The sequence below is a fragment of the Phocoena sinus genome, chromosome 20, assembly GCF_008692025.1.
Source record: "Phocoena sinus isolate mPhoSin1 chromosome 20, mPhoSin1.pri, whole genome shotgun sequence".
NCBI lineage: Eukaryota > Metazoa > Chordata > Mammalia > Artiodactyla > Phocoenidae > Phocoena > Phocoena sinus.
The window spans coordinates 49,543,391-49,554,492 of NC_045782.1; the positions used below are offsets into that span (position 1 = coordinate 49,543,391).

General features: G+C 59.1%; 1 protein-coding gene across 1 annotated transcript; it reads left to right on the forward strand.

Annotated features, from left to right (window-relative positions):
* The first annotated feature begins 4,347 nt into the window (after positions 1-4,347).
* SOCS3 (suppressor of cytokine signaling 3) lies at positions 4,348-7,505 on the forward strand. The gene is made up of 2 exons (XM_032617891.1): positions 4,348-4,638; positions 5,194-7,505. Exon 2 carries the CDS (start codon positions 5,282-5,284, stop codon positions 5,993-5,995), a length of 714 nt encoding a protein of 237 aa, XP_032473782.1. The 5' UTR covers positions 4,348-4,638; positions 5,194-5,281; the 3' UTR covers positions 5,996-7,505.
* Positions 7,506-11,102: the final 3,597 nt, after the last annotated feature.

The following is an 11,102-nucleotide window of genomic DNA, read 5'->3' on the forward strand; positions in this document are numbered from 1 at the left end:
CCCTTAACCAGGGAAACAGCATGGAGGGGCAGAGGGGCCAGACCTGGATAATGGTTTCTCACCACTCCCCATCCCCAGCAGACGGGGAAAGTGCCTTAGGTCAAGTCTGCCCTGGTCTGGGCATCTCTCTTGCCTGGAAGAAGGTGTCTGGGAGTGTGCCCTGTATTGTCCCGATCTCTCCTCCCTGACTTTTCCAGCAAAGTTTGAGTCTTCACTCCCTTTGTCTTCTGATTAGCAGGCTTAATAGTCTCCACCAACCACACAGGGGCTTCTATACCCTCCTTCCCAGCTAAACAGCCGCTCCTGAGCCCTTCAGGAAAAGGCCAAAAGCTACTCTAGAAGAAAGCAGTCAGCAGTATCTAAAAATGATGGAAAACAGAAGGCAACACAATCCCTTATTTGAAGAGCCATTGAGCACTTTCTACGTACCAGTTTCTAGGCTTCCATAGGAAAAAAAAAATCAACCATAGTCCTTTTCCTCTAGGTTAACAGTGGATGAGTAGGGCACGTTTTTCAGCATAGAAAGAGCTACCCTGGAAGTTTACACTGATCTCTGCCAAATCTTAGAGGAAAAGTACAAATCAGCCAAGGTGTGGAAGGTAGTTCCACCCAGAGAGAAGCAACCATGCAAAGACCCAGGCCTGGGGAACGTTTTGGACACAGCCTGGAGCTCCATGTAGCTGGAGCTTGAGGTGTCAGTGGGGCAGAGGCAGCTGATGAAGCTGAGAGGGAGCACAGAGCCTCAGACAAATACTCACTGAGAGGTTTGGATCACCACAAAGGCAATGGGAACCCCCTGGAGATATTAGAAAGCCAAAGGGAAACTTGGTGACTGGCTGAACCGTTTGAAGACAAGCAGCTTTTTGGAATATCTCTTATATAGGAGATATATAGCTCTCCAAAACATAAAGCCATTTATAGCCATATGTATCCCCTAGTGGCCCAAGCTGCAGCAGCTCAGCCCTCCTCTCCTCCCTCTCCCTGAAGACTCCTTAGCGCTTTCAAAATAATTATAGCTAACGTAAACTGAGCATTTAATATGTGCAAGGCACCGTCCTAAGCATTTTGCACGCATTGGCTCAGTCCTCACAACCACCTGATGAAGTAGGTACTGTTTTCAGCCCGTTTTACAAATAAGGAAACTGAGGCACAGCTGGGAAAGTCAGTGGCCCAAAGTCACACAGCTACTGAGTTGTGGAGCCCGGACAGCAGTTCAGTCTCCTGAGTCAGTATGCAGGGAGCCCTGCCCCTCTCCAGCAGGACAGCTTCTTTCAGGCCGCTGGGCATGCACGATGACCCTGCCCCTCCTCTCTGCTCCTTAAATCATCCAGGTACTCTTGGGCCCACTCTATGCTCCCCACCAGTCATGCAGCCTTTGCTGCTGGCCCTTGGCAGAGCCCAGGCTCACTCGGGTACCGTGCTGTTGATATTAGGACTTACCGATTTCAGAGGTATGAGTCTCTCCAACCAGACCGGGGAATCCCAAGCTCAGGGGCTGTTTCTTCCTCCTTATCTCTCCCGCCCTCACTTCTGACCCCCTCTCCCCTCAAGAATGAATGATCACAGTCTCATAGGATCATAATTACAACCACTTCTTTCTTTTTTTTTTTTTTTTTTTTTTTTTTTTTTTGCGGCTCCGGACGCGCAGGCTCAGCGTCCGTGGCTCACGGGCCCAGCCGCTCCGCGGCACGTGGGATCTTCCCCTACCGGGGCACGAACCCGTGTCCCCTGCATCAGCAGGCGGACTCTCAACCACTGCGCCACCAGGGAAGCCCACAACCACTTCTTTCTCATGACGCTCAACACTTGGGGGTCCCACGTCCCCTCACCTCCCCCTGTATCCTTGCAGGATTCACCCAGCACTTCTGTGTTCCCAGCGCTTTGCCCCATGCCTGGTAAAGGTAGGCACTCAGTGAGGGTTTTTGGAAGGGATGAATGAATCTAACTTGTGTCAGAGCCTTATAATTTTTTTTTTTTTTTTTGCAGTACGTGGGCCTCTCACTGCTGTGGCCTCTCCCGTTGTGGAGCACAGGCTCCGGACGCACAGGCTCAGCGGCCACGGCTCACGGGCCCAGCAGCTCCGCGGCATGTGGGATCTTCCCGGACCGGGGCACGAACCCGCGTCCCCTGCATCGGCAGGCGGACTCTCAACCACTGCGCCACCAGGGAAGCCCCAGAGCCTTATAATTTACAAAGCAGTTTCTCATCCATTAACTCAAGGGCTATTCCTTGTGAGCCTTCCTTGTCCTCCACGGGGCTCAGCACAGCAGTGGATGGTCATGGTGGCAGCCTCCTAAGCAATGGATAAGAAGAAGGATGAACTCCTGATTCTACAAAGAAGGAGAATCCATTTCATTAGCCCGCAAGTATCTGGAGGGCAAAGACTAGGTCTTATTCGTCACTATATTTCAATGCCCAGCACAATGTCTGGTACATAGAGTCCAATATTTGTGAAGTGTGTTGAATAAATCAATTTCCCCCTCTGCAGGAGTACCAAGACTTCCTCCTGACTAGTGCTCTCCTAACAGAATCCAAAGGGGGAACTGCACTGAATTCCTTCCATGTCTAGCACATTTTGATGTGCAGAATCCTTTCTTGTCTTTTTAATCTCAGATCTCTGATGGGAAAAGATTATTATTCCTACTTTACGGATGGCAAAGCTGAATTCCAGAGAGACTGGGTGTCCTGACCACATCTCACTTAGTCCCCGGACATCTGTGGGGGAGAGAAGTGATGGCACAGACCGAAGACACAGCGGCAAGTTGGAGGCACAGTGAGGTGCCTATCAACTCCTAGAGAAGCAAAGGAGCCGGGTCTCCGAGTTCTAAACTCCCGAAGATCTCTCCCTTCCTTTCTGAGTCCTTATATTCTGTGGCATGGCATCTGGGAAAAGGGAAAAGGGCAGCGTCCAAAGCTCTCAGTCCCTGCATCCTGAGAGATGACAACCTAAGTGCCACTTAAGCTAGTTCTCAGGTGTCTCCAGCACCCCACTGCCTGTTTGGGGACAGATGGCAAAATTTTCCATCCTTTGTAAAGCTGGCCCTGGTTAGCTCAGACCACCTACATCCACGCCGACGTGACCAAGAACAGATCCGCTGTTCACCTCAATCACCTCCTCTTCTCACCCCCGGGGAGAGATCGGGCCCCGACACTCAGAGGGGGCGCACATTCTAGGCTGTCCCCGGGCTATCTGGAAGCGGGCTGAAGTGAAAACTGCTTTCCGGAAATCCTCCACTGCTAGACTTTTATTCCCAGGTCTAACTCCAGACTGTGATGTGAATTCTCCTCGGTCCCCCGAGAAGGTCCCTCCCGCCCCAGCTCCTGAGCCAGCCTCCCCACCGCCCCTTCGGGTTCCCGTTCCAGGACTTGGGGGTGGGGGGGAGAGCAGCACCAAACTCCGCTCCAACTAGCAGACCCCAGGGCGCCCTCTAGCGGACGCGGGGCGCGGGGTGGGGCCATCGCTCGCCCTCGGGCCAGTCCCGCGGCGTTAAGAGCACCTGGCCAGACCCACACCTCACCTCGCAGGTTTGGAGAGCCAGAAATGCGAAAGCGGTTGTTGTTTGCGTTTGTGTTTTTTTGGTGGTGGGAGGCGGCACCCGTGTTGCATCGGCAAAGAACCTATCGGTGGGCCGATGGGCTGAGGCCGGACAGCAGCCACTCAGGCTGCGTCCCCTCCACCCTTAGGACTCCCGGCTTCACCTCGGGGACATGCCCACAGGTGACTGTCGCGCGTCCCCACCCCCCAGGGCTCCCAGGTCCGGTCCCAGTTTCGCGGCCCGGCCTTGGGGTGTCCCCAGTTCCCCTGAGGCAGGCATGGGCCTCCTGGGGCCGCGATCGGGACCTCGGGCGGGCGCGGGAGGGCGAGGGGGTCTCCCCACGAGGTCCGAGAAAAGGGAAGGGGAGCCGGGAGCCTCTCCCGCTCGGCCTCCTGGAACTGCCCGCGCTCTGGGAGCGGCGCCCCCGCCTCTGCCAGAAACTGGCCTTCTTAGAAGGGAGGGGGAAAGTGTGAATGAGAAGTTGGGGGCGGAGCGCGCATGGGGGAGGGGCCGCTGCCAGGAACGCGCCGCCGGGGCTGGCGCCTAGCCCGCCGGCCGCCCCGGCTGCCTCGCGTTGCGCTTTGTCTCTGCGCGCGTCTCTGCGGGTCTCTGGCCCTGCTCGCGGCCCGCCCTCGGTCGCCCGCGGCCCCTCCCTCCCATCCGCGCACAGCCTTTCATTGCTGCGAGTAGTGACTAAACATTACAAGAAGGCCGGCCGCGCAGTTCCAGGAATCGGGGGGCGGGGCGCCGCGGCCGCGTATATACCCGCGAGCGCGGCCTCAGCGCCGGCTCCGACTCGGACTCCCCGCGCCGCCGTCGCCGCCGCCTCCGCCGCGACTCCGGCCCCGCACGCCGCCCGCCCGGCCCAGCTCCCGCCGCGATCCCTCGCCTCGCCCCCGCCCGGCCAGCCCGGGGGCGCGCAGGGGGCAGGGCGGGCGTCCCGGCGAAGCCCGAGGGACGCGCGCGCGAGGGCCCTTTGTGGACTTCACGACCGCCAACATCTGGGCGCAGCGCGGGCCACCGCTGGCCACCGCGCCGCCGCCGCGCCTTGGGGACTGTAGGAGGGGCAGCCCCAAGGCCAGAGACTTCGGTTTGGGACCAGGTAGGAAGGAGGGGCGCGGCGTGGATGGGGGGGTCGGTTCGCTAGTCCCGGGAGCTTTTCCCGGTTTCCCCTCCCCTTCCCGGGTCATTCCCGGCAGGGAGGGGACGAGATAGGGGGCAGAGCGGATGGAAGCCGGAGATCCCAGGTTCCCGGAATATCCAGGCTGGGGCCCTCGGGCTTCTCGTGTCCCCTCCCTACCCCCATGCCTCGGATTTCTTTCTCCGTCCCTGCCGCCCGGGGCCACTGGACTGAGCGGCGTCCAGAGCGTCCCAGCGGCCCTTCTCCCGCTCCCCACCCCGGCCACGCTCCTGGAGACCCAACTTCCGCGCCCGAGTTTCCCACTCGGCGCCTTCCCAGTGCGCGCTGGGGAAGGAGCTGCCTGGAGGCGGGGGCTGGGCGGGCTCCGTTGGGTGTCTGGGTCGGAACGAGGGCCCAGGCAAGCGCCTCCGGGGCAGCTGGTGTCCCGGCCGCTCGGCGAAGGGAGGGGAGCCGGGGTGGACCGGGCGCGCTGGAGGGTTCCGGGTACTCACGCGGCGCGCGCCTTCCTCCCCGCAGCTCCCCGGGATGCGGTAGCGGCCGCTGTGCGGAGGCCGCCGAGCAGCTGCAGCAGCCGCCGCGCAGATCCACGCTGGCTCCGTGCGCCATGGTCACCCACAGCAAGTTTCCCGCCGCCGGGATGAGCCGCCCCCTGGACACCAGCCTGCGCCTCAAGACCTTCAGCTCCAAGAGCGAGTACCAGCTGGTGGTGAACGCAGTGCGCAAGCTGCAGGAGAGCGGCTTCTACTGGAGCGCCGTGACGGGCGGCGAGGCGAACCTACTGCTCAGCGCCGAGCCCGCCGGCACCTTCCTCATACGCGACAGCTCGGATCAGCGCCACTTCTTCACGCTCAGCGTCAAGACGCAGTCGGGGACCAAGAACCTGCGCATCCAGTGCGAGGGGGGCAGCTTCTCGCTGCAGAGCGATCCTCGGAGCACGCAGCCAGTGCCCCGCTTCGACTGCGTGCTCAAGCTGGTGCATCACTACATGCCGCCCTCCGGCGCCCCCTCCTCCTCCTCGCCCCCAGCTGAACCCTCCTCCTCGCCCCCAGCTGAACCCTCCTCCTCGCCCTCCTCCGAGGTGCCCGAGCAGCCGTCGGCCCAGCCGCTCCCGGGGAGCCCCCCCAGGAGAGCCTATTACATCTACTCGGGGGGCGAGAAGATCCCTCTGGTGTTGAGCCGGCCCCTCTCCTCCAACGTGGCCACTCTCCAACATCTGTGTCGGAAGACCGTTAACGGCCACCTGGACTCCTATGAGAAAGTCACCCAGCTGCCTGGGCCCATTCGGGAGTTCCTGGACCAGTACGATGCCCCCCTTTAGAGAGCAAAGGGCAGGGGTAGGGGCTAGGGGCCCGGGTCCCCTCTCCTCCATGGCACATGACATAAGCACAAGAATCCGGCCGTGAGTCCCGCAGCTCTGGGTCAGCTAGGGGGCGGACAGGCCCTCCCTCCGGTCCTCCCCCTGCAGAACTGGGCGGGTGGCACCTGGAATGTGTTTGAGGGGAGGGGGAGAGCCACCTGAGCGCCCCTCCCCCACGCCAGTTTCTCCGGAGGAGCCGGCGGGCCCAGGGGGACCACAGCAACGACCTCAGTGGATTCTCTCTCCTGTCCCGCTTTCTCGACCCCCCTGCGCTTCCAAACGGGGGACACTGCGGGCGTGTTGAACTGGTGAGAACTGCCGGGGAATCTTCGAACTTTCCAACGGAACTTGTTTGCTCTTTGATTTCGTTTTAAACAGAGCTTTAAACCTGAGCAGGTCGCGGGCCTGGAAAAGGGTGGATGAGAGAGAGGGCGCCTCAGGGGCCCAGGGCTACCGGCTGGCCAAGGAAATGGTCACCCCCATCGCCCAGCCCAGGTGAGGAGTGTGGCTGCCTGCTCCACCTCTGGCACTGGGGAGAAGGGCAAGGGGTGGCCTGAAGGGGACCTTTCCGCTCCCCCTCTTCCTCCCCTTTCGGACAGCCACCAGAAACACAGGTCCTAGAGTCCATCTAATGCCGGAGAGCCCAGGGCCCTTCCCCTGTTTTAAGGGGGAAGTGGCGTTTGGAAGAGGATGGACGGCTGGTCAATTCTTCTTTCCCCACCCATGCTATACCTTTCGGCACCTGGGGGATGGGGCTGGAGGAGATGGAGGAGATGAGCCGCCTTTGACCCCAGATCCTGGACAGAGAAGATGGGGGATTCTACTTTGTGCCCCCTGACTGTATCTGGCTAGGAGATTTGCCTTAAATGCTCCCTGTCCCATGGATAGGGACTGGCACACAAGAAGCCACACACTCAGCCAATCCAGGCAGAAGCCAAGAGATTCTCAGAGGGGCGAACACCGGCCACACACCATTTGGCGGGGGAGGTCAGAGATGCATGGGGGGGGGGGGCGGGCAGAGATCCATGCCTTCCACCTGAGCGCAGGAATAATGCCAGCCGAGTTGGTACTGGCCGGCCAGTGGTGCCTGGGCTCTGGCCAGAGCAGAGCCACCAGGCTCCACAGCCCCCCAGACCCTGCACAGCCCTCCCTCCTCACCCTGGAGGACTGGCACAGGCAGGAAGTCATCGAGAGGCCCTGCCACCCAGCTGCTCCCGCTCTGCAATAGCACTGATCAGTGAAAACTTACAGGAATGTAGCGGGGATGGAATTACCTGGAACTGTTCTTTTTTGGGGAAAACTAAACACACAAAGTTTTCTGTGTCAGGTATTGGGCTGGATGGGGCAGCTGTGTGTTGGGGTGTTTTTGTTGTTTTTTTTTTCCTGTTATTTTGTTTGGGTTTCGTTTTTGTTTTTTAATAATGTTTACAATCTGCCTCAATCACTCTGTCTTTTATAAAGATTCCACCTCCAGTCCTTCCCTCCCCCCACCCAGGCCTTCGAGGCTGATAGGAGATGCTTGAAGTACTTAACAAAATACCAATCCAAGTCAAACTTTGCACATATTTATATTTATATTCAAAAAAGAAACGTTTCAGTAATTTATAATAAAGAGCACTATTTTTTAATGAAAAACCTGACTTGAGCCTTTCTCCCCCGCCCCCTCTGCCTTACTTGCTCTTTAACCCACACCTACACTCTACACCAGAGGGCGGCGGCTCTACCGCCTCGCTGCCCTGGCGCTCCCTGTGATGGAATCAAACTCGGCTTCACGTCACTGACAAGCTAAGGCAGCCACCTAGACTGTACCGAGAGGGGTAATTCCTGCTAGTCTGATTCAGATCTGACCAGAATATGCAAAGCAAGTTCGAAGGAAGCGCTTCAAAGGGCTTGCAGAGAGTATGAACTGAGCTGTGGTCAAAGCTTTTAGAGGCTCCAAGCTATTAGAGGCGCTGGGCTCCTTGGCAGGGAGGTGTTCCGAGAAAGCCCAGACTATGGGGTCCTGGAGGTGACCCGTGACCTCAGCACAGCCGGGTCCATGGGAGGTGGGGGGAGGGGGAGTCCCGATGCAAACCCTGCACTAAGTGGGGCCCTCCCCAGGGGTAGGAACCCCAGCCTGAGAAGTGGATGGGGCCACATACCTCCCAATAAGAGCAGCCATCTATTCACCTATTTTCAGCCACTCCCACCCTCTGGGCACTGAGAGACCACCTGGGTCGGTAGTCACCTTCCCAGCCACCCCCAGGAGGCTGGTGTTATCACCGCATATTCTCAGGCCCAGTTGTGTGCTCCATGGGAGCGGGGACTTGGACTGGTCACTTCTGATGCCTAGAATGGTGCTCGGTAAATATTTGTTGGCTGAGTGGGGGCAGCATCTCAGGCTCGTGGAGGTTAGGCAACCTGCCCAAGGACACACCTCTTGGGAATGTGGGAAAGACACAGGTTAGGAATCCGGGAGCCTTTGATTTTTCCAAAGCCCAGGAACTCTCTCTGCCTCCCTTAAGTAAGCACAAAGTATATGCCCGGGGTTGCCCCTAGGTAGGTCCCCCTGCAAAGTCAAGAGGTTGGTAACCGCCCCCCCCACCCCCACACACACACTCAGCACTAGGGTTCTGCTAAAAAGACAAACTAAAAGTGCCTGCTCTGTGACATTTTCCTTCCATGCTGCTTCTCCCCCAAGGCCCCAAGCCTGACAGCTGGATCAGTGTTCTCCCCAAGTCAGGGGCCCCATCCCCTCCTCTGCCTCGGATGCCTGAAACAAGTGCCACAGCCCTCTTCCTGGCCCCCGATAAGCTGCTCAGGAATCAGTGTCCAAAAGGCAACTGAGAGTAAATAAACAAAGTCGTTTTTCTTTCCCATTTCCTGGACTTTTGGGGAAAATAACCTAAAGTGACGAGAAAGGGCGAGGCCAGGCATGGGACCACTGAGTAGACAGAGCACGTTAGGAAGCACACCAGAGAGACTACCACCTCTGGAACTGGGAATGTAGACCCAGGCAAGGTCACCTTCCCAGAGCACAAGGTCGGGTGAGGGGACCCAGTGGGGCCTGGCTCCCCAGCGCCTCACAGGAGGACGAGAGCCCAGGAGACTTTTGGTAGGCTCTTCCCCACCCCACCATCCGCTGGCCTGCCAGCCTCGATGGAACCTTGGAACCCAGAGCACACGAAGGCCCCATCCTAGGCCCAGAAGGCAGCTGTTTAGCCAGGATGTCCAGAGTTTAGAGGGTGCTAACGGAAGGGCCTGCAGGGGGGAAGTGGCTCTCCCTACCCCTTGGAGGTGGAACTCAGAGGCAGAAGACCCCTGACTCCTTTCCCTCGCTGCCCACCCCACCCTTCTTCCTTCCCATAGGTCTCTCCATTTTCAGACCACAGACCGGACCAACCTTCTGGTTTGCAGACAAGTCAGTGACTCCCAGAGAAGGAAAGCAACTTACTGGACTTCACACAGCCAGCTAACGGCAACATCAGGACAAGAATCTCTCAGACTGGTCTGCTCACCAGCACTTCTCCCTGTTTTCCCTCCTCATAGCAACCCGTGTTGCAGAAGTCTTTCTGTACTTCTCAGTCCTTTCAGAGGCAGACACCGCTCCTCCAGAGGACTTTGTGGGCGACCCTCTGTCCTGGCCGCCAGAGGAGGGGTGCACCTGGTTCCCAGATTTGCTAAGAAGCGTCCTGCAGGGCATAGGGAAAATTCTTTGCGGCTTGAGCCTCAAAGGGGGTTAAGCACAGGGGGTTAAGCCCAGCTGGAGGTCCCTGGCCAACAGAAAGGGAGGAGATGGAGCTCCCCAGACTGTGGGCCCTATTACCGTGCTTCAAGCGCTGTAGGAATCCACCCCCAAGAGGTCCTTATCCTCTCCCCGGTGGTGCTGTCTTTGGGCAGGCCTCCTGATGAGTTAGAGCCAGGAACGGGAACTCTGAGGCTTGCTCTGGGGGAGGGAAGGAAGGAGGCCACAGACAGGGGAGCTGGAGATGGAAAGTAAGCGGGCACGTGTGTCCTAGTCTAAGGATGTTTGGGAGGGGCGCCGCCGGAGTACCAGGCAGAGAGAGAGAGAGAGGGCAGAGTCAGATAGCCACAGAGGGAGTCTAAGCAGAGACAGAAGCCTGCGGGGTGGGGGACAATGTGCCCAGGGGCAGACCGGGAAGACCGAAGCCGAGGTGGGAAGAACCCGGTCCCGGGCGCACCTTCCCGCGCCGCGTCCCGCCCCCTCCGGATCCGGCGGCCACCGGGCGAGCGGGCAGGCGGGCGCGTCGCTCTGGAGGCCTGCCTCTGCCAGGAAGAGTCACTTCCCGGACACCGCGGGAGCCCTGACGGAGCTATGCGAAGAATGTACGCGCGGAGCCTGGCGGGTGGCATCTCCCGGGCCCGCGCCGCCGCAGCCGCAGCAGCGGCCCAGCCGAGAGTGAGCGCGGCGGGCAGGCCACGCCCCGACACGCCCCCGACACGCCCCCGACACGCCCCCGCCGCCCGCGGAGCGGTCGCCGTGGCAACGGAATTACAGGCGCAGAGTGCTGTTTATTCTCAGACCAGTGCCAGGAAATTCGGCCGGGAGGCTGCCAGGCGCACCTCCCTGGGGTGGGGGGCGGGAGAGGGAGGAGAGAGGATGGACCGGCGTGCCCGGGGCTGCTGGAAGGAGAGAGGGAGGGAGGGAGGGAGGCAGTCCTTCGTCCCTGGGGGTCACTGACCCCTCCGAGGGGAGGCTGCTCAGAAAACCCTGACTCTTTGTCGGCCATGAGTGGATCAAGTTTTCCCAGGGGAGCCGAGATCCCCCTCCAGGCCGGCAGCCCCTCCCCCCCAGACCACTGTCCTTGGAGCCCCCCAGCCCCTGCCTGTCAGTCACTCATTCACTCATTCATTCATTCACTCAGCGAGTACCCATTAACACATCCTGTGTGTCAGGGGATTGAGTGTGAACAAGACAAGGCCCTGCTACTCCTGCTCTCCAGAGATTTAGTGGAAGCGACAGACACTAGTTAAAATGTAAATAAAATAAACAGTCTGATATTTGAGCCGCAAAGACTCATCTTTAAGTCACATTTCCAGTACCTCAAACATCCACAGTCCTGTCTCA

Excerpts from the sequence above, each read along its gene's own strand:
- SOCS3 (XM_032617891.1), top strand. The coding sequence starts at position 5,282 with ATGGTCACCCACAGCAAGTTTCCCGCCGCCGGGATGAGCCGCCCCCTG.